This window comes from Rana temporaria, chromosome 5 (genome assembly GCF_905171775.1).
Source record: "Rana temporaria chromosome 5, aRanTem1.1, whole genome shotgun sequence".
Lineage (NCBI taxonomy): Eukaryota > Metazoa > Chordata > Amphibia > Anura > Ranidae > Rana > Rana temporaria.
Genome location: NC_053493.1, coordinates 171,218,766 through 171,242,612, shown reverse-complemented (window position 1 = coordinate 171,242,612; position 23,847 = coordinate 171,218,766). Strand labels below are relative to the sequence as shown.

Genomic DNA, 23,847 nt, shown 5'->3' with positions numbered 1-23,847 from the left:
AAATAACGGTTGCTGTGCGGAAGTCCGTAATCTGCCTCTTCATCGTCTGCGGTGGGTCTTCTTCCTCCGTCCTAGTCGCGGTGTCTTCTGGTGAATGGGGCGCACTGCATTCTGGGAACTGTGTGTATCCCAGAGAGCAGCCGGCCCATTCACAAAGAGCCGCGCGGCGTGCGCATGCGCAGTAGGAAACGGGCAGTGAAGTCGCACTGAGGATGGCGGCGCCGGGAGCTGCTAGGATCGAGGGATCGGCTCCGGGGGGGGGGGGTGACATCGCGGGCGAGTAGGACAGGTAAGTGTCCTTATTAAAAGTCAGCAGCTACAGTGTTTGTAGCTGCTGACTTAAAAAAAAAAAATTGCTGGTGGAACCCCCCTTTAAGGTAAATCATATGCTAGCTAAAATTCTCTTACACTCAACTAGCTATTCAAAGTAAACACAGGGTAACCCGATCGGAATTTCAGCATGAAAAAAAACGAAGTTTTTAAAAACTTCGAACATGCTGCGTTTTTTAATGTCGTTTTTTAAAATGTTGTTTTTCGGGTTGTAAAAAATGATCGTGTGTGGGCTAAAACGACATTTTAAACCCGCGCATGCCCAGAAGCAAGTTATGAGACAGGAGCACTCGTTCAGGTAAAACTACCATTCATAATGGAGTAAGCACATTCATCACGCTGTAACAGACAAAAAGCGCAAATCGTCTTTTACTAACAAGGAATCGGCAAAAAGCAGCCCGAAGGCGAATAGAACTTCCCCTTTAGAGTGCCGTCGTTTGTGTTGTACGTCACCGCGCTTTGTTCATCATTTTTTTAAAACGATGGTGTTTGGGCAACATCGTTTTTAATGATGAAGTTGGAAAAACTTTGTTTTTTGGACATGCTGAAAAATGTATTTATCTTTTCATGCCGAAAAACGACCGTGTGTATGCGGCATTACTGTCCAATGCTTCTGAGAATGCGTGTTTTTTTCTCCGTCGGAATTCCACACAGACGATCGAAATTTCCATTGGCAAAAAATAAAACATGTTCTATTTCTAAACTCCGATGGAAAAAAGTCAGATGGGGCCCACACATGGTCGGAATATCCGATGAAAAAATTCCGTCTGACTTTTTTCATCGGAAATTCCGATCGTGTGTACAAGGCATAAGTGTACAACCTCTACACCTTTCGTAAATCAACGTCTTATAAGTAAGATACATTATTAGTTGTGCTTTTTTGTGTGATGGCATTTCTGCCAGTTCTCCTGCTCACTGGGGTTGGTTATGTACTGCCATGTCACAAGTGGTAAAGTTATCATAACTGGATGCTGAAAATGACAATTGTTTGTATTTGTGTATTCAGGGTGGAGTCTATGACTCTCAGGAGCGCTGGAAATATTGGAGACGTCAGCTCTCGTATTGTGGATGATGTCAAAGCTAGAGACTGTCTCATCCCTATGGGGTAAGAGTTCAGTGTTATCATAATATACTTTCGGTGTCATGGGGAACACCTATGATCAATTGTTTCTACTGCAGAATCTTAGCTGCCCACCTTACCTAACCCCCCCTAAGCCTTCCCATCATTCTCTAATGTTAACATTACTAACCATAGAGATGCTTATAGGAATGGGAACTTCCTTATTAGAGATTCCTATGCTTTCATCATTATTAGAGATTCCTATGCTTTCTTCATTATTAGAGATTCCTATGCTTTCATCATTATTAGAGATTCCTATGCTTTCATCATTATTAGAGATTCCTATGCTTTCATCATTATTAGAGATTCCTATGCTTTCTTCATTATTAGAGATTCCTATGCTTTCTTCATTATTAGAGATTCCTATGCTTTCTTCATTATTAGAGATTCCTATGCTTTCATCATAATTGGAGATTCCATGCTTTCTTCATTATTAGAGATTCCATGCTTTCTTCAATATTAGAGATTCCTATGCTTTCTTCATTATTAGAGATTCTCTATATTTTCCTCTATAGTTGGAGGCACTTGTTAAAGGAAAAAATAAATTCTGCACTGGTTTCTGATATGTTGGAACTTTGGGGGTACACAGATGCAACCAAAACCCTGTAGTTGGGAATGGAAGGTCAGAAAAAAAGATTTCTATTACTTTCTGGGCTTCGTTATGATTATGTGGCAAACTTCTGTTCATATTGCTGTCATTCCTTGTTTACCTCTCAGGCAGCGAACTTACCGAGGCCGAGATGCTGAGGGCGGCTCACCTTTGCGACCCAGCGCACTCCGCCCCCTGGAGTTGAGACAGGGGAGGAAGGCGCCAGGAGGCACCGGTACCAACGAGGTAGTTGGACTTGGTAGTAGATGCTGGGCTGAAGACTGGGCAGGAGGCCCCTGCTGGTGATGGATAGTAGAGCAGGCAGCTTTGGTTACACAGAGCAGGTTTCTGGGAGCAAGACTGGAAGCAGGTCCGGGGTGCAAGCCAAGGTTCAAGGGCAGGAGAGAGCAGCAAGTCCAGAGACAAAGGTCAGGGGTCAGGGGTTGGAGAAGACAGCGTATCCAGGGACAAAAGCCAAGGTCAGGTTCGGAGGGAGAGTAAAGTCGTGCAGAAATCCGGGTCAGTAGTTCAGGTACAGCGGCAGAGAGTCCAAGCACAAGCTGAAGACAAACCAGCAACCCGTCGTGAGACAGGAGCTGGTTTAAATAGGCTGGTCAGGCCTCTGATTGGTTCCGGGGGGTGCACGCGCCGTGCCGCCGGACCGCGCGCCTTTCCCGCACGGGTATGCGCCGGAGCGCAGCTCCACCGCGCATTTGCGCCGTTCGGTGACTGACAGAGCTGGTTCCCTGACATTACCTTCTAAGCTCTTTAAAGTTTCACCGAAGTTGCACAATTTTTAAAGGTTTTATAAAGGCTTTTTTTTTTCTTTTTTGGATTAATGTCATAAACATGTTTAGCACACCTGCCCTGTGCAATTGTATTGCACAGAGAGGCCCGAAACCTCTTTTGGGGTCCCCCTTCAGTGATCTTGGCTCCTCAGCTTCTGTGTCTGTCCCTATAGCAAGTTCTTGCTTTGGGGGCAGATGTGCAGGCTTGATCCCAAACCTGGCAGTGTGTGGTCACTGGCACACACAGTGCTGCTCGACCCCCAGCCCCCCCCCCCCCTGTTCATAGGATGTGACTGACCCCACCCATAGAGCCATTGTGTTCTCCCAGTGGGGGAAGCCATCACCTAGCAGGAGAACACAGTGATTATTGCTAGCTGATATAACAGCGCTAGCGAGAATCGCATGTAAAATTCAGCAGCCTGGTTGTACCTAATTGATCGATCAACTTCCTGCTGAACTGGCTGTGATCCAAACTATCTGTTGCTGTTTATTTCACGATTATTGTAATCTCTTTCTATATGAAGTACTTGTACCACTGCTGTTGTTTTTTTGGGGGGGGTTTTGAAACTTAAATAAACGTTATGTTTCAAAAAAAAAATAAAAAAATCCAAACCGTATATGGCGGCTTTAAAGTGAGATTAAAGGATCGTTTTATTTTTTAAATAACAAACATATAGTACTTGCCTCCACTGTGCAGCTCGTTTTGCACAGAGTGGCGCCAAACACGCACACTTCTGGGGTCCCTCAATGGCTCTCGCGGCTTCTTCCCGCATCAGATAACCCCCTAGGAGAATCGCTCTCCTGGAGGGGGTTACCTTGCGGGCGCGCTCCCGAGTCATTCATTCGGCATCATTGATGCCGAATGTATGACTCGAGCCCCACTCCCCGGCGCCCGCGTCATTCATTCGGCATCATTGATGCTGAATGTATGACTTGGGCCCCACTCCCCGGCGCCCGCGTCATTCATTCGGCGTCATTGATGCTGAATGTATGACTCGGGCCCCACTCCCCGGCGCCCGCGTCATTCATTCGGCATCATTGATGCTGAATGTATGACTCGGGCCCCACTCCCCGGCGCCCGCGTCATTCATTCGGCGTCATTGATGCTGAATGTATGACTCGGGGCCCCACTCCCCGGCGCCCGCGTCATTCATTCGGCGTCATTGATGCTAAATGTATGACTCGGGCCCCACTCCCCGGCGCCCGCGTCATTCATTCGGCGTCATTGATGCTGAATGTATGACTCGGGGCCCCACTCCCCGGCGCCCGCGTCATTCATTCGGCGTCATTGATGCTAAATGTATGACTCGGGCCCGCTCCCCGGCGCCCGCGTCATTGGATTTAGTTGACAGCAGCGGAAGCCAATGGCAGCGCTGCTATCAATCTATCCAATCGAGCTGGTACCCCGTGGAAAGAGGCAGAGCGAATCATCGCCGAGTGAATTCCAGGGCTCAGGTAAGTAAAATGGGGGAACTGAAGGGCCAGTGACTGACAGAAGTTTTTCCACCTTAATGCATAGGAAGGAATTAAAGCGGAGCTCCACCCAAAAGGGGAAGTTCTGCTTTAAAGAGGAAGTAAAGCCTCCTTAAAAAAAATACACCCTGTAAGACAAAGGCATAATGCGCTAGTAAGCATAATAGCGCATTATGAAGTACTTACCTGAGATCAAAGCCCCCGCAGCTGCCCTCGTTCACCTCCTCCGTCACCGCCATGTCTCCCGGAGTGACTTCCAGCGCTGTGACTGGCCGGAGCTGCAATGACGTCACTGCTGTGCATGTGCGCGGGAGCCGCCACTAACGGCATGACCCCATTCACTGACGGCACGCTCAGTACGCCTGCGCCGTTCTCTACGGCGCGCATGCTTTTTTGCAAATCTCTCCTAAACTGTGTAGGTTTAGGATATATTTGTTGCATCTACAGGTAAGCCTTAATCTAGGCTTGCCTGTAGGTATGAGTGGTCTGTAAGGATTTACAACCGCTTTAAGGCCTCCTTCCCAGCTCCTACTTGTGAAATTGAGCTTTTGGGGAGGAGGGGGGAGCGGATACCCGATTTTGACAGGTTCAAGAAGTTCAAACAATATTATTAGTCCTACCTGGCTCACGTCTGTGAACTACAGAACACCTACACTCTATGTTATGGAGGTGAGGAGAGAGAGAGTACTGTTTTGTAGACATAACTGCTGCTCTATAAATACATTATAGTGATTGAGCTTTGTTACATTATGACAGGCAAGTTCACAAGGTGAAAATAAAGAAAGAAAATAAAACAAATGCAGCTATCACTAATAAGGAATACATGTTTCTGTTACTGGATACACTTTAATTATTTTGGTTAACTAAAACATAATTGATTTATACACAATTAGAGGGTATGGTTCATAAATGTACTCGATACTTGATATTTAGTGCCCCACGCCAGGGGGTTGCTCAGCATTCAATAGGCTTCTGTTAGGGTTTAAAAACTTTATTACATTTGAGAAGCACAGGCTATGTTATAGTGGTGTATTTAAATGTTTTATAATTTTGTTTTATTGTAGGATTACATCAGAGAATGTGGCTGAAAAGTTTGGGGTCAGCAGACAGAAACAAGATATGTTTTCCCTGGCATCTCAACAAAAGTAAACACATTTTAGTGTCTTTAAATACCTAATCATATGTTTATTATAGAATTGTGGACAGGACTGTGTTTGGTCTGCTGTTCTTGATACAGGGCAGCTGGTGATCATTTGGTGCTCACCACAGAACACAGAAATCTTGATATTTTTTTATCATACAGTACAGCTGGGATAGGCAACCTGGGGCCCTCCAGCTGTTGTGGAACTACATTTTCCATGAAGCATTGCAAGGCTGGCAGTTCCAATTACAAAATGGGACTTGTAGTTCTGCAGCAGCTGGAGGGCCCCAGTGTCATGGAAAATCCACTACACACGGCGCATAATTCATGTCTCCTGCGCTAATAGAGTGCTCTTTCAGCTTCTTGGTATAATGCATCTTCGTAAACCCCGGATCCCCGTATAAGTAACACAGACTTGACCACAATCCTTACATCTTTTAGCTCCACAGCTCGACCGGCTGCCTTTCCCAAGCACAGGCCCTTCGTTTTTATTCATAGGCTCAAAAGGTCTGACAAACCTGGCCCCAACAGAAAATCGCTTCCTCCATGGAAAATGGCAACACAGGAAATGGAAACAGTAAAGGGGAGGGCATTCACAGGAGTGGGGGGGGGGGGGGAGTGCACATGTCTCATGAAGTAAGGGTGGTATTGGCAATAACCTTAAACTGGAGGTTCACCCGGAAATGTTAATTTTTAACATTAGATTCATGCTCATTTTGTCAAGGGGAATCGGGTAGTTTTTTTAAAATCAAAGTCGTACTTACCGTTTTAGAGATGCATCTTCTCCGCCGCTTCCGGGTATGGGCTGCGGGACTGGGCGTTCCTACTTGATTGACAGGCTTCCGACGGTCGCATCTATCGCGTCACGATTTTCCGAAAGTAGCCGAACGTCGGTGCGCAGGCGCCGTATAGAGCCGCACTGACGTTCGGCTTCTTTCGGCTACTCGTGACGCGATGTATGCGACCGTCGGAAGCCTGTCAGAAGACGGTCAATCAAATAGGAACGCCCAGTCCCTAAAACCATACCCAGAAGCGGCGGAGAAGATCGCTCTCTAAAACGGTAAGTACGGCTTTGTTTTTTAAAAAAACTACCCGATTCCCCTTGACAAAATGAGCATCAATCTAATGTTAAAAAAAAAAATTCGGGTGAACTCCCGCTTTAAGGTAACTTGCATATAACCCTTGGTCTACGAATACAAGTCTTGTACTCAAACCTTTTTACAAGAATTTACAGGATTTACATTGGAGCTTCTGCGTTAGATCATCACCATCTGGAACTCCCTAAAACAGTGCCACCGTGGGGCAAGCAAAACATAGTGCCAAAATATAGACTAACCATTCTTAAAGGAGTTGTAAAGGAAAAAAATGTTTTGCCTAAAATTAATGTCTGCAAGGTAGACAGACAGAATAGTGTAATGATTCTGTTAAAAAACGAGTAAATACCTATTTAATTCCTTCATTTATATCACCTCCGGCGTTCTAGTTTCTGTTCTCTCATTCACTTCCTGGTTTGCATCGCTTGTTCATGTAAGAACTACATTTCCCAGTATGAATTGCGGCACGCCCAGTAATTCACACCTCCTTGAAGTCTCTAACACATAGAGAGCGTCCTGCCGCACAGATGTTGTTCCCAGGAGGGGGCGAGCACGTTACTGACCACTGCAGTAAAGCCTCCCATCACGGTGGTGAGTAAAATCAAGCAAGCAGGAAGTGAACAGAACAGAGAAGAAATAGAGCAACTTCTGAGCAAAAACGAACAATGAGGAAGTGAAAAGAGGAATGTCTGCAGGTAAAGGATGCTTATTATGAAAAAAATATGTTTTCCTTTACAACCCCTTTAAAGAAAATGTTGCATGCCAGTCGGACTGCTGCCTGTAAAACTTGATGCCAAAACTATCATCAGTTTATACTGCCACATCCATCTTGTAAAATCTGTGAATGTATGAACTTATAACCAGGTGCTCACCTTACAAACCTGAGAAATTGATGCTTGGTTGAAATCCCAGGATGCACTTGACTTCCTGCTCTTGTCTAATGCTCTGTAACCGGAAACTTGTGGTTCCTGGTGCTTATGCAAAGGTTGTCTTGTGCCCAGCGTGAAGTTGCCAAACTTCACCCCACCCTAGTTGTATTACACAATAATTGGTGTCTTTTCAAGACAAGTCAAATTAAAACATTAAAAACAAAAACTGTTTTACTTGCCTCAAAACAAATTCACTCTCCATTGTCCCTCAACCCTTATGGAGGGTGACTTGAGAGTATGCATATATAACATGAGCAGTGAGAGTATTGTATATGCAATATGTCAGAGTATACATGATTTGATAATACATGTGAGCTGCCCTGCATTGCATTACAGCACAGTTTTATGGTGTGCATGAAACCTGATGTTTTATTCACACCATAATTGACCATGTTGAAAGCAAAACTAAAAAGTTGGCGATGGTAAAGATTCTCATACTTGCATGAGACGCTTTTTATGAATTTGCTAGCAGTAGACTTTTTAATTGGTAGGGAAGTCCAATGGCTGGCTAATGGAGATGCTTTTCTGAGAACGTTTTAGCAGCAGGATCCCTGTGGTATCCTTGAAAGGCAGATTTTTTAACAACGAGCCCAGCTTACACCTAGATGACACTAAACAAGCAACTCTCTGCTCTTAACCACTTAAGCCCCGGACCTTTAGGCAGCTAAATGCCCAGGCCAGGAACTTTTGCGATTCGGCACTGCGTCACTTTAACAGACAATTGCGCGGTCGTGCGACGTGGCTCCCAAACAAAATTGGCGTCCTTTTTTCCCCACAAATAGAGCTTTCTTTTGGTGGTATTTGATCACCTCTGCGGTTTTTATTTTTTGCGCTATAAACAAAAATAGAGCGACAATTTTGAAAAAAATTCAATATTTTTTACTTTTTGCTATAATAAATATCCCCCAAAAACATATATAAAAATGTTTTTTTTCCTCAGTTTAGGCCGATACGTATTATACCTATTTTTGGTAAAAAAAAATTGCAATAGGCGTTTATCGATTGGTTTGCGCAAAATTTATAGTGTTTACAAAATAGGGGATAGTTTTATTGCATTTTTATTATTTTTTTTTTTTTTTTTTACTACTAATGGCGGCTGTGACGGTATCGGTATGATATCCCCGTCAACGTTCCCTTCTTCCCATAACGAAAATCACCCCAATATTCCACGAGGAGGGATATCCCTGGAATCGCCCAGAAAGCCACACATGAGACCAGCTTACTGCTTGAACAACACAGACTTTAATGTTATAACACACAGCTTATATGTCATTTCCAAAACTGTTACAATGACAAATCTCCGCCCCCCTCACACTGGGGCTTCCATACAGATTATAGGTAGACACGACGGGGCCGATGCTGAAACACATTTTCTTTAGACAATGACATCAATGACGCTGAGCACTAGCTGTACTGAATACATCAACCAGACCGCTCGACCCCGCATATAGAGACATAATTACCACAATGAAGCAATCAGAATAATTAACACAAGCCACTTAAACCCAGCTCTCCTTCACACAACACAATAGATCAATTAACCTTTAGAAATAGTGAGGGGACATTAGCACATCAATAACCTGGCTAGCAGGGAGCAGTAAACTGAGACATATAGGCAAATGTATCACAATGGCCCCCCTTTTGCTCCCTGCTCCGGCAAACCCGGTTGGACCTTCCCTGGTCCAGTAGGGTTGACGGGTTCAGAGCTATTAGTCAGAGGTTAACTCCGTTTGGCATGACTGACCTCCCTTGGCAACTGCTTCAGACTCAGGTATGTCACCGGGTCGTCAGATCACACGCCGGTCAGTCCCCAAGTCTTTGTGCGATCTGCAAAGTCACCAGAAGTCAGTGTGAAGACAGCGAATGGGTCTGTGCGCCGCCGTCTAGGTGTCCCGCTATGGGAGGGGGCAGGTTATGGCTCTGAAGTGACAATCCCAGGAGATTCATAAAAAGAAAAAGTTATATTTGTTGAAATGCTGTAGCACTGGTGCTCAGAGTCCGGGGGGGGGGGGGGGAGGGGAATCAGAGCCCCATAAGGTCAGCCACCCCCTGCTCCCTCCGCAGCCGCCGGTTCTCCTCTTGGAGCTTCTCCAGCTCCATCTCCAGTTCATGCTGCTGTGACCTCAGGTGGTTGTTCTCCTCCTCCCTGCGGCTTATGCACTCCTCCAGCTCTATGTACTCACGGATCAGCTCCTGCTTGCTCATGTCCTGCAGGCTCTCCACGTGGTCCTTCATCATCAGGAACTGGGTGGTGGTGTAAGGGGCCACCGGTGGGCCCTTGGCGAACATCTCGGCACGCATCTGGGACGCCCGCTGCGACTCCCTCTCCTCCAGTCGCTTCTTCTCCTCCCAGGTCAGCTTGTTATACGGCTTCCAGGACCTCTTCTTCTTGAAGGGTGGCCGGCGGTGCCTCTTTCTGCCCAGCTCCCTCCAGGGCCCCTCCGGCTCAGGGCTGTCGCCCATGACCAGCTGACAATGGTGTTCCCTGTTGTCCGTAATAACAGATTGTACCATGAGGGCTTCGTAAGGGGTGCCCAATGGTTCTTCCTGACCCAGCTCCTTTGGATCCCAAGCCGAGTCTACACAATGGGCTGCTGCTGGTGGGCGGTACCCAGGTTGAGACCAATTTGACCTGGTGTTGTCATTCATGGGGCAATTCTGCTTGAAGTGACCCAGCTGTTTGCACCGGAAGCAGCGTTGTTCGTTGCCCTCCTGGCGATGATAGCGAGGGCTAGATGTCACCGGTCTGTTAGGAGGTTGGTATCTAGCGGTTGGTGGGTGTGAGGGCACCGTTTGTGGTGGAGGTTGTTCCTGTGGTGTGACCTGGTTCGTCTTGCGAGTATCTGCATATTCATCCGCCAACTTCGCGGCCTCTGGTAGAGTCATGGGCCTGCGATCTCTCACCCAATCCTTGACGTCCGTCTGGATGTGATTGTAAAATTGCTCCAGGAGCATTAGTTGCAAAATGTCCTCTGCGGTGGTGGCCTGGCTGCTGTTAGCCCAGTTAGAGGCCGACCGGGACAATTGGCATGCCCATTCCGCATAAGAGTCTTTCGTGGTTTTGCGTGAGTCCCTGAACTTCTGTCGGTGGGACTCTGGGGTTACTGCATAACGAGCCAGGAGCACTTCTTTAACCCGGGCGTAGCTATGGATATCCTGATCTGGCACGGTCCGGAAAGCATCAGAAGCTTTGCCTGACAGTTTGCCTGACAATATTGAAACCCAGTCTCCTCTAGCTATTCGGTGCAGGTTACATTGTCGCTCAAAATCCGCCAGGAAGTTATCAATCTCACAGTCCTTTTCATCAAAAGCTTTAAAAGCGCTAAACGGAATCTTCCTTGCGTCTGCTGTGCTGTACTCACTGTTCGTAGAAGGTGCGGCTGCTCGTTGGACTGCTGCCAGTTTTAACTGTAGCTCTGCGTCTCTTATTTGTTTATCCTTCTGTAGTTCTGCGTCCCTTATTTCTTTAGCCTCCTGTAGCTCCGCGTCTCTTATTTCTTTAGCCTTCTGTAGCTCTGCGTTTACTAACATGTCCATCACTTTCAGTACCACATCTGGCGTTGGGTTCGGGCCGAACCACGCTAGCTTCTCTCTCATTAGCTTGTTGGCTGGCGATTCCTCCTCCTGAATCACTGGTGTCTCCATCTCTTGTACTGCTGGCGTTGCTGCAATCCCGTCCTCCTGGTCTAGCTCCATTGATTCTGCTATGATGACCCGCTTGGTTTTGTTGCTAGCAATCCTTCCACGAACTTCCAGTAGTTCTTCCAGTGTCTGCTTGGAATCCGGGTGTGAAGGGGAATAGAAGGGAAAATCCCACTGCTACCAACCAATTGCGACGGTATCGGTATGATATCCCCGTCAACGTTCCCTTCTTCCCATAACGAAAATCACCCCAATATTCCACGAGGAGGGATATCCCTGGAATCGCCCAGAAAGCCACACATGAGACCAGCTTACTGCTTGAACAACACAGACTTTAATGTTATAACACACAGCTTATATGTCATTTCCAAAACTGTTACAATGACAAATCTCCGCCCCCCTCACACTGGGGCTTCCATACAGATTATAGGTAGACACGACGGGGCCGATGCTGAAACACATTTTCTTTAGACAATGACATCAATGACGCTGAGCACTAGCTGTACTGAATACATCAACCAGACCGCTCGACCCCGCATATAGAGACATAATTACCACAATGAAGCAATCAGAATAATTAACACAAGCCACTTAAACCCAGCTCTCCTTCACACAACACAATAGATCAATTAACCTTTAGAAATAGTGAGGGGACATTAGCACATCAATAACCTGGCTAGCAGGGAGCAGTAAACTGAGACATATAGGCAAATGTATCACAGCGGCGATCAGCGATTTTTTTTTTTTCGTGACTGCGACATTATGGCAGACACTTCGGACAATTTTGACACATTTTTGGGACCATTGTCATTTTCACAGCAAAAAATGCATTTAAATTGCATTGTTTATTGTGAAAATGACAGTTGCAGTTTGGGAGTTAACCACAGGGGGCGCTGTAGGAGTTAGTGTTCACTTAGTGTGTGTTTACAACTGTAGGGGGGTGTGGCTGTAGGACTGACGTCATCGATCGAGTCTCCCTTATATAAGGGATCACTCGATCGATGCACCGCCATAGTGAAGCACGGGGAAGCCGTGTTTACATACGGCTCTCCCCGTTCTTCAGCTCCGGGGAGCGATCGCGACGGAGCGGCTATAAACGAATAGCCGCGCCGTCGTCCCGGATCGCTCCCCACGGGAATCCGATCGCCGCGGGGGGCGGGGTCCCGATCGCACCCCCCCACCCGCTAGAAGGCAAGGATGTACATGTACGCCCATTTGCCTGTACGTGCCATTCTGTGGACGTACATTTACATGCGGCGGTCGGGAAGTGGTTAAGCAGTTCTGTTCCATGCAGCGCCTTCCCACCATCGATCCTACCCCAGGTGTCGAAGGCAACACAGATCGCTCACAGATAGCACAGATAGCAGACAAGCAGTAGCAATGCCAGAAGATCCTAAAATAAAACTTCCAAAGCTGACACCTAACCCATAATTGTGCTTAGGCCAACTGCTGCTCGAAGAAAAGCCAGGAGACAGGCAAAAGTGAAACAATGAGGGCATACCCCTAGGGATTCACATCATGCAAAATAGGCCTTCCTATAAATCTTACAAGAAATGGGGAGTGTGGTATACACTGCGCTGCTTGGGAAGTCAGCTGCTAACACAGCTAAAAAAGAATAAATTCGCAAAAACAGATAGTGGAATAAAGTGTAGCGCTTAAATCATGAATATCATAACAGTAAACATGATTATATATAAGAAAGAAAGTCTCCAATATAATAGTGTGTGAGACACACTAAATGAGGCGACAATAAAAAACGAAATATATCAAATTATAGTCCGTATGGTAGCAATCCACCGAATAATAAATAGAAATAATTAGTATATGTGAAGGTCCAAGTATAACATAATAGTCCAAAAAATTGGATTCCACCCACTGAAGGTAAATGATGTAAAACAGGAAAAAACTTTTCTTCCTTAAGTGAAAAATAACCGCCACCAGTTGAAAAATGGAGGCTTACCAGAAAGAATGGACTTGTGAAGTCAATACAGGCTTGTAACTGCGGTTCTTAGTCGTGCAAACGCAGGGTATGTTGATGTACACCTCAAGTTTACTGATGAGTATTGCTCCGACAGATGAAAGGATATAAGATGGAAAGGCAAACTCCTCAGCAATGACGCTCCAAGGGAAGTAGATGATAGAAAAGAGTAGGGGAGAAAAGTGGCCACATAGCGTAATCTGGGATGAAGTGTTTTTACATGAAACGCGTCGGGTCGTCTCCACTGCCGCCTCACCATTGTATAAATGCGTAAATATACAGCTTACATGTGAGTGTACCTGCTGCTTTATAAATAAATATAATTTTTATTACACTGGATTACGCTATGTGGCCACTTTTCTCCCCTACTCTTTTCTATCATCTACTTCCCTTGGAGCGTCATTGCTAAGGAGTTTGCCTTTCCATCTTATATCCTTTCATCTGTCCGAGCAATACTCATGGAGTCAACTTGAGGTGTACATCAACATACCCTGCGTTTGCACTACTAAGAACCGCGGTTACAAGCCTGTATTGACTTGTGGTGATATATGTCATCACAAGTCTATTCTTTCTGGTAAGCCTCCATTTTTCAACTGGTGGTGGTTATTTTTCACTTAAGGAAGAAAAGTTTTTTCCTGTTTTACATCATTTACCTTCACTGGGTGGAATCCAATTTTTTGGACTATTATGTTATACTTTGACCTTCACATATACTAATTATTTATATTTATTATTCGGTGGATTGCTACCATACAGACTATAATTTTATATATTTCGTTTTTTATTGTCGCCTCATTTAGTGTGTCTCACTTACTATTATATTGGAGACTTTCTTTCTTATATATAATCATCATGTTTACTGTTATGATATACATGATTTAAGCGCTACACTTTATTCCACTATCTATAAATCTTACAAGATGTGGCGTTGTGAGCCTTAAGCATAGTGTGGATGATTGCATTAGATAAACCCCTAACCCTCAGGACTTGGCTTTCAACCAAATAGTGCTTTGAGACAGCGATTCTTCTTGAAGTAGTGGACACCAAGGAGTGTCCACTACAAGATGTTCAAGATTTACATATCATGACCTGCATGGCTAATCTGGAGCCAAAAGTGTCATCAGAATCCCCTCAACTTCAATCTAGTGTAGTACCCGTGGCAAATGTTTTACTGGAGGGTAAGCATATATTAGTGTAGTAACCCCATGGAGCCCCTACTGCATCTGCAGTGTCTGCCCAAGAGTTTTTTTGCCTTTTTACAAAATAAGTATTGCACTTAGCCAATATTGCTGGGACCCAATAAATTTGAATACTAGTGAAGTAAATTATGCAATAATTAACTAATAAACATAAACTATATAACTATTGTTTCGAAAGGTGTTTACAGATTACCTCTACTATCTATTGCATAAATGTATTAACTTGTCTAAGCCTATAATTAGCTAGTCTATAAAACCTCTGATAAACATAATGACATAAGGTTAGCCATGAAAACAAACCCATCTGCTTAGTAACAATATCTTATTTATTTCCCAAGAAAATAGGGAACCGATAATATGAAAACATTAACGTAAAATATACAAAGCATATAACAGCAGTTTATCAAAGATATTTATCACAATCCTCTAGACATGGTCTCATCGGCTGGGCTCTGGGTGGTAAAAGAGGGCCATAGCCATGAGGCTTAGGCCAAAGCCAGCAGCCATGAGGCTCTCACATGCAAGCCAGGAGCGAAAGAGGCCGATCTCTCTTCCATGTGTACTTTTTGCACAAACATTTACACCCACTCGTAACCACCCCCACTTGCCTCCTGTCCAATAAGATATTGCCAAGAGGTAGTTCTTCTCACTAGATTATATTACTGACCATCTTGCCATATTGGTCTCTAGGGGCAGCATTGTCCATGTATCTGTTGATCTTTGTCATCAATTATCTTGGCAGCCATAGCTCTCTTTCAAGCTTGCTTGCAGAGTGGTTAATCAATGATTCCCATCCTCTCGTGTTTGTCAGATCAGAGCCGGCTTTGTCATGCAAAGTTAGAGGCGTAATTGGTTACATTCCAACTTGGGGGGCATCTGCCTGTCCTCCCAGGGAGTAAAAATATCAGAAATTATATTAAAGCGGAGGTTCACCCTAAAATAATGATATACCATCCCCTCCAGCATACTTGCGTCAGCTACAGTATGTTTTTTTTTTTTTGCGCTGTATTTACCGTATTTACATCAGTTTCTTTTCAGACTCCTGCGGGAAATAGGCGTTCCTATGAAGAGGGGAACAGGATTGACGTCCGGCAATGGCGCGTTCCGAAAATAGCCGAAATAGGACTCGGCTGTATACGGCGCCTGCGCAGTCAGCTCCTAGTCCGTGCGCAGGCGCCGTGAAGAGCCGAGACCTAGTCCGGCTATTTTCGAAACGCGTGACGCGCCATAGCCTGACGTCAATCATGTTCTCCTCTTCATAGGAACTCCCACGGGAGTCTGAAAAGAAACTGAAGGATTAAACGGTAAATACAGCGCAAAAAAAAAGCATACTGTAGCTGATGCAAGTATGCTGGATGTGATGGTACATAGATGTTTTTTAGGGTAAACCTCCGCTTTAACTCATGTTGTGTTCCAACAACTAGACTGTTGAAAATGTGTAAAAAATGGTACGCTATTCCCTTAAATGTTATAACGTGATAATTATTATGTGAATCACTAAAATAAGCGGGTATACAAGAATAAAGTGTAAGTGCACAGATGAATAACAAACATATCATATTGAATTAAAATATCAATAAATCATTCAACTCAAAGCCCATAGGATCCACTTATATGAAAATATGAAGTGCTTATGGACAAACATCCACTTTTAAAAGGTGCTCCAGTGCTCCAAAAAGTGCTCCTTAGAAAAAAGCAGCCTCTTACCAGATAGTATAGATCTTGATTTACAGAGATCAAACAAGCCTGCATATAGTCTCCACATTAGAAGCTTCAATGGTAGGGTGTTGCTGCTGTGATGTTATCGCTGCTGGATATGGACCCAAACATCCCCCACGAGTGGCCACTCACCAAAAAGGCGTATATGAAGGCAAATGTGTGCAATCATGTCCATCTCGCTTCATCCATCTGTGCAGAGTGGACAGATGACCTTAAGGCAGCACCAGCATCATGACAAACTTCCAAGGAGCCATGGATAGGCTGAAGAGAGAAGCTACAAACTAATAATGTACACACACACACACACACACACACACGTTGCTGCCCACAAGAAAACTGAGCTGTCACAGCCAAACCTGTTTGTGGCATGGAGCTAGCTAGTTCCTTGATGTAGCCTGTCTTGTGTTTTTTTTTTTTTTTTGTAGATGTAGTGGGTGCTCCACTCCTGCAGGTGGCACTATACCCAGTTGGTGATGATCTAAATAAAAATAAGTATGTTGTCCATTAAACATTAATTTAAAAAGTATTTTTTTTGTATGTGATTGGGTAGGTCAATACAGCTTTACCTCATTCACTAAGCTTGGTAAAAATGACATGCTCTACTACTTTAATAAATCAACACCCCTGTATATCATAAGAGCAGATTATGCTTCTCATGACACTGATCTTATGCTGGTGCTCTCGGTGTAGTGTTAGATTAGCTGTTCACATCACTATGAATTCCCCTTCACACATACAAAGCAGCATGCAAAGAGATCTCTAATATAATCTCACATTTTTAGGGCTGCAGCTGCACAAAGGGCAGGCCGCTTCAAGGCTGAAATAGTTCCTGTAACCACCACAATCACTGATGATCAAGGGAATACAAAGACCATCACAGTAAGTGAGGATGATGGCATCCGGCCAAGCACCACCCTGGAGGGGCTGGCAAAACTTAAACCAGCCTTTAAAGAAGATGGAAGCACTACTGCTGGTATGTAGCTTAGCTCATTTGTGCCCTTTTAACTAAGACAAGCAGTTGTGCCATTTAATTATGGTGCTATATTGTATATTTCATGATGTGTTTGAAATTTCCACCACATGGTTTTAAGTGGATAAGATGCTCTTTGGCGGTGGATGAACTTTTTAGAGCAGTATTCTAATGGCAAACCTTCAGAGGCAGGGATAGAAAAGAATAGTAATACAGTATACGTTACTCGTGGAATGGCAACAAACTTTTACCCTTAAAAAATCTCCATAGGTGACATTTAAAAAATTCTACAGGTTTCATATTTTGAGTTAGAGGAGATCTAGGGCGAATACGCCGCAGAGACCACTTTTAGCTGAAAGAGGACCGCTCACTGAAGAAGATGCTATCTGGGTTATGGTAGCTAGCTGCTGCCATAACGGAGATGTCCCTCTTCAAAGTGCCGATATATATCGGCGAGAGCTGGTCCGTAAGTGGTTAAATCGGTGTCCCTCCTTAAATCAATGTCCTTCTCCATTTTTCAGTGCCCCCCTTACATCAGCGTATCCCCCTCTTATATAAATTTTCCTGCTCCCATCACTAGGTTAATTGGTTCAAAACGCAACTATGACACTACCTGCACGGAGGTTGCACATTCTCCCTGTGCTTGCGTAGGTTTACTCTGGGTACTCTGGTTTCCTACCAGACTCCAAAGACATGCTGGTAGGATAATTGGCTACTGTCTAAATTGGCCCTAGTATGTATGTATCTGAGTTAGGGACCTTCAATTGTAAGCTCTTTGAGGGCAGGGACTGATATGATCCTACAATATATATGTAACGCACTGCATAAATTGATGGGGCTATAGAAGTGCCTGTAATAAAACTTGCATTTGTACCTTATCTGTGTGTACCGTTCTCTGCGTTGGATAAACATAAATGAACTGTTACATCTCTGGAGTCTGACAGGTGGCAGGAATGGCTGCTGTGCTTCAGGTGCCCGGTGGCTGTTAGCAATGGCTGCTGCACAGCACATGCTCTGGAGAGCAGAGGGTATTTGGACCCACTTGTATCTAGGCCCCTGATTTCTTGCTTAAAATGTCAAGAGGAAAGATTGCATCCTACTGTCTGTTGTCATACTATCTATGTTTTTCTATATACTGCAAAGAAAGTACAGTATCTGGTTAATTTTGCGCTTAATACTTTGAATTTATTACAGATGCATTCTTTAATGTGACCAGTTGTTTCATGCTGCTACCCCTCTGTCACAATGACTTTGAATCATCATTTATTTGTATTTATTTCTTCTATAAGCAAACTTCAGCTGCTGAGTTTTTGTTTTTCTCAATGGAGTGTAAAAGTCACTTTTTTTTGTCCTATGTGTACAGGCAATGCCAGTCAAGTAAGTGATGGAGCTGCAGCAGTTTTGCTAGCTAGACGATCAACAGCCACGCGTCTGGGGCTTCCCATCATGGGGGTGCTAAGGTCCTTTGCTGTAGTGGGGGTCCCTCCTGATGTTATGGGGATAGGACCAGCCTATGCTATACCTGTGGCTTTAGAGAAAGCAGGTCGGTATTAACTGGTTTGTTTAATCTGTTAACTGCAGACTATTTAATGTAAAGTGTGATAATATAAATGATATAAATGTTTTAAATCTTGTTTATGCCTACAGGTCTCACAATTGATGATATTGACGTGTATGAAATTAATGAAGCATTTGCCAGTCAGGTGAGTTCTGTTCTCTGATGAACTATTTCAGCGAATACATTAGGTGCCCAACGACGACACAACCTGGTCAGCTTCAAACACGTTTTACAGAATGAAGTGAATATAATTTGTTGTATTTTAAACTACATTTAATTTTTCATTAAGTAGTTAAAACTTCTGAAGTCTTTAAACTAGTGCTGAATCTTGCGTAAATCTAGTATTTTAATATTTTATTGCCTGCACAGATATTGATTATACAAAACAAGAACTTTAGAAATACGGAGTTTAGGAAAGTGCAAAATCCCAGATATTGAGCATTTTTGCCGATAATGTAACTGTTAACAGCTGGCATTATGCGAGACTGACTTGTCTTGCCAGCGTATGAGAAATGCAAACTTGGCTCAGTCTGTCGCCAGCTGCCAATACAGTCACAATAGCTGCCACATTTTTCTGCATGCTGGCTTTACCGAACAATGGCCCTAGCAACGCCTGCCTCCCTACGAACAATAGCTACCGGTATATCAGAACTACACTTCATCTGAGAACCACAAACCAAAAATGCTATTTTTGTAATATTAAAAGCAAACTTTATTTATAAAGCGTGCTTTATTTTGTTAAGAAATCACTTTGAAAAAGACCCCTGCCATTCCTGGCTGTGGCCATTTTGAGTAAGGGCAGATGATTCATGTAGCATTTACCTTTTGGAAGCAGGAGAGGGTGTGTTTAGCTGAGAAATCCCTCCCTCCCCTATTGAAGATTCCTGGGATGTATGATGACATTTTGCTTAGGCATGGAAACCAGGAAGTAGCTGAAGAAATTTAAAAATATGTTTGATGTAGTTTACTATCCATTTACAAATGCTAGCAGCATTAGAATTACGGGTCGTGTACACTACAGCATCTAAACTGGGGTGTTTTTTTTGTTGCCAAAGCTCCTAAACTCTACCCCATACAAGTTTGTGTCCATGTACACATAGGCTTTTACAGGAGTTTAGAAGCTGCTGCGGTTAGGGGAGGTTGAACCTCCCTCTCCTGAATCGCGTTCAGGATAGGAACGTTTTGACCTCCCAGCCACAAAATGCAGTAAAATCGTAGCACAATTTTCCTGCGTTTTACCGCCGCTGACAGTCAACCTAGTCTGTGTGTACATGAAGTGTTAAAATTAGTCAATGTTGATTGAGAGAGTGAAGTTATGCTTTAAAAATATAATGCCCAAATGCTCACTACACTTTCTTAACCACTTCCCGCCCGCCATATAACAAAATGACGTGCACAATGGTGTGGCAGCAGGCGAGTGGATGCCGCTAACAGGCACTGCCATGAAATCAAACGGTGCTCTTAATGTAAGGACTTTTTCTTGCTGGTAGTTAGAATCTTTAACCACTTAAGGACCTAACCTGCTTTTCAGATTTGGCTTTTACAAGATTAAAATATTTTTCTTTGCTAGAAAATTACTTAAAACCCCCAAACATTATATATATTTTTTTCTAACGCCCTAGAGAATAAAATGGCGGTCATTGCAGTACTTTTTGTCACACCGTATTTGCGCAGCGGTCTTACAAGCGCACTTTTTTTTTGAAAAATTACACTTTTTTGAATAAAAAAATAAGACAACAGTAAAGTTAGCCCAATTTTTTTATATATTGTGAAAGATAATGTTATGCCGAGTAAAATAATACCCAACATGTCACGCTTCAAAATTGCGCCTGCTCGTGGAATGGCGTCAAACTTTTACCCTTAATCTCCATAGGCAAAGTTTAAAAAATTCTATAGGTTGCATCTTTTGAGCTACAGAGGAGGTCTAGGGCTAGAATTATTGCTCTCGCTCTAACGATCGCGGTGATACCTCACTTGTGTGGTTTGAACACCGTTTTCATATGCGGGCACTGCTCACGTATGCGTTCGCTTCTGCGCGCGAGCTCGACGGGACGCTTTAAAAAAAAATGTTTTTGTTTTCTTATTTATTTTTATTAATTTTTACACACACAAAAAAAAAATGGATCACTTTTATTCCTATTACAAGGAATGTAAACATCCCTTTTAATAAAAAAAAATATGACAGGTCCTCTTAAATATGAGATCTGGGGTCAAAAAGACCTCAGATCTCATATTTAGACTAAAATGCAAAAAAAAAAAAAAATTGTCATTTGAAAAAATGACAAGAAAATATTGCTTTAAGAAGCATGGGCGGAAGTGACGTTTTGACATCGCTTCCGCCCTGCTATGCTATGGGGACGGGTGGGGGCCATCTTGCCCTCACTCGTATCCCAGCCGAGCAGGAGGTAATCGGCGGGAGGGGGAACCCCCTCTCCCGCTGTCGATAACGGTGATCTTGCGGCGAATCCGCCGCAGAGACCACCGTTATCGTTTAAAGGACCGCAGCTCGGTCCTTTATCTCGGTAACACAGCTGCTGCCGTTACCGAGATATCCATCTTTTAAAAAATGACGTATATGTACAGTGAGGGGTCCTTAAGTGGTTAATATTTGCAAACAAAATGAAGGTTTCCTATTTATAATAATTTAATGTCAGGTTAGTAAAACAGCGATCTCAGAACCTATTCAATCATACAGTTTGAAGTGTACATAGTGTAGTGCAAATAAAGGGATAAAGGAATATTTTTTTTATCTCATGGTTACTGTGAAATTGTGTGAATGCATCAATACAGTGCATGTTATCTCAGCTTGCAGAGCTTGGATACATTGAATGAGTTTACCATTAGTTATGTAGCCTCATGCTACATAACTAAGCTTCATTACATGCTGAATAAACTAAATTATTAATGTATCTTAAATAGAAAACTATATGTTAGATAGATTTTTAGTGCAAAAGCATTTTATTAAAATAAATTTGATAAATATGATTTTAATTTAGAAAATCAGTAGTGTTTTTTTGTTTTTAATCATTGATTTTTATCCACCCTGGCAGGCAGAATGACCCCTCAAACTTACTAAGTAACAGCAACCTTTATGCAAACATTCACTGTGTTATAGCAATATGGGACTCGCTCAGTAATAGTAGAGTATAGAGTATGCACTTTAAAGGAAACCAGCACTCACAAATCTTACATTATGTATTAGCAGGCTTCATTTAGTACTTGCCAAAGACAATTGCATTTTTCAAATTATCTCAATTGCACCCAAACCAGAGGGAAAAGCTCAGGACTTTAGATGAGGCATATGACAGACCATTGGGAAAAAATGTATAAACGTATTTATTGTCAAAGGAGTAAACCTAGCACGTAATGGTATACATGCAAAATTTCATATACGGTATGTCCCCAACATGAAAACGTCATATATGAACACACGTGTATGGTAAAACGGCACATGGCAGTTGTCCCATACCTCAGCTACTGTGACAGAAAGAAATAGATGATGGTGACTGCGCTGTGTGAGGAAGGGTAAAGAGCAGATGCACAAGGAAGTGAGTAGCAAAAACCCACCACTGAGTAATCGCTAGAGCCAGTGAGGGTGGGAGGTCTGTGAGTCAGTAATGGTGAGCATAAATTAAAAATTAATCATACACTATAATTAAATTAAATGATGAACATCACAAACATGAGAATCATGTAAAACCAAACAGCTTAGTTAATGTGAATAGTGCCAAAAAGTTCAAATATAACACAATCCAGATGAGGTCCCAGAAGTCCCAGAAGAGGGAAGATGTGGGACCGTAATGGGGTAAAAACGTCAAATAACACAAATGAAATCTTAAAGTGCACTGTGAACAATAATAGAGGCCCAAGGGGGTATCCCGTGGTTGAAGAGCAGACTTCAGTGCGCACACCTCTAGTGGTATAAAAGGCTCACCTCCAGGCCATAGCACGGACAGCCTAAAACCAATTAACACACTGTATGTTCACAGGCTCAGCAGGGTAGAGGTGACATCAAAATCTCCAAATCAAATGGTCATGTTGAAAGTGAAAGACAAGGGCAGATATGGCATAATACTGTGACTGCAGGTGTGGAAGATAATATATCACATGCACGTGCACTCACATGGAGGCCTCTAGCAGCGGGCCTATCTCCTACGAACATCGAGTTTGTGCGATCCGTCTTGATAGGTGTACTTCCTCTATCTTTCGTTACCACCTAGGCATCCACTGGGTATTGGGTGCTCGGAGGGGTATATAAACAAAAGACAAAAAGAAGGCAATGGTGCAGCTCCGCATAAAAAGGTTTAATAAAAGAAAAGTTAAAAACTCACATTTCCAATGGTGAGATGTTTCCAAACAAAACGAGCGCCGTGCACGTGTTCCTCCTGTTAGGATGTGTGGGGTCTGGTACTTCCTGTCCCTACGCGTGGCGTCATGTCACATGACTTCATCAGGGGACATTTTATTAAACCTTTTTATGCGGAGCTGCACCATTGCCTTCTTTTTGTCTTTTGTTTATATACCCCTCCGAGCACCCAATACCCAGTGGATGCCTAGGTGGTAACGAAAGATAGAGGAAGTACACCTATCAAGACGGATCGCACAAACTCGATGTTCGTAGGAGATAGGCCCGCTGCTAGAGGCCTCCATGTGAGTGCACGTGCATGTGATATATTATCTTCCACACCTGCAGTCACAGTATTATGCCATATTTGCCCTTGTCTTTCACTTTCAACATGACCATTTGATTTGGAGATTTTGATGTCACCTCTACCCTGCTGAGCCTGTGAACATACAGTGTGTTAATTGGTTTTAGGCTGTCCGTGCTATGGCCTGGAGGTGAGCCTTTTATACCACTAGAGGTGTGCGCACCGAAGTCTGCTGTTCAACCACGGGATACCCCCTTGGGCCTCTATTATTGTTCACAGTGCACTTTAAGATTTCATTTGTGTTATTTGACGTTTTTACCCCATTACGGTCCCACATCTTCCCTCTTCTGGGACTTCTGGGACTCCATTTGGATTGTGTTTTATTTGAACTTTTTGGCACCCCCTTGGGTCTCTATTATCGTTCACAGTGCACTTTAAGACTTTATTTGTGTTATTTTACGTTTTTACCTCATTGTGGTCCCACATCTTCCCTCTTCTGGGACTTATGGGACTCCATTTGGATTGTGTTATATTTGAACTATTTGGCACCATTCACATCAACTAAGCTGTTATTTGACTTCTTTACCTATTACGGTCCCACATCTTCCCACTTCTGGGACCTCATCTGGATTGTGTTATATTTGAACTTTTTGGCACTATTCACATTA

General features: G+C 43.6%; 1 protein-coding gene across 1 annotated transcript in view; it reads left to right on the top strand.

Moving 5' to 3' along the window:
- ACAA1 (acetyl-CoA acyltransferase 1) overlaps window positions 1–23,847 on the top strand; it is a 58,354-nt gene that overhangs the window by 27,199 nt on the left and 7,308 nt on the right. Inside the window, exons 6-10 of the mRNA XM_040353382.1 lie at window positions 1,337–1,435; window positions 5,365–5,445; window positions 16,785–16,975; window positions 18,336–18,515; window positions 18,620–18,675. Of these exons, the coding sequence (XP_040209316.1) occupies window positions 1,337–1,435; window positions 5,365–5,445; window positions 16,785–16,975; window positions 18,336–18,515; window positions 18,620–18,675 (607 nt within the window). The remainder of the gene's footprint in view (window positions 1–1,336; window positions 1,436–5,364; window positions 5,446–16,784; window positions 16,976–18,335; window positions 18,516–18,619; window positions 18,676–23,847) is intronic.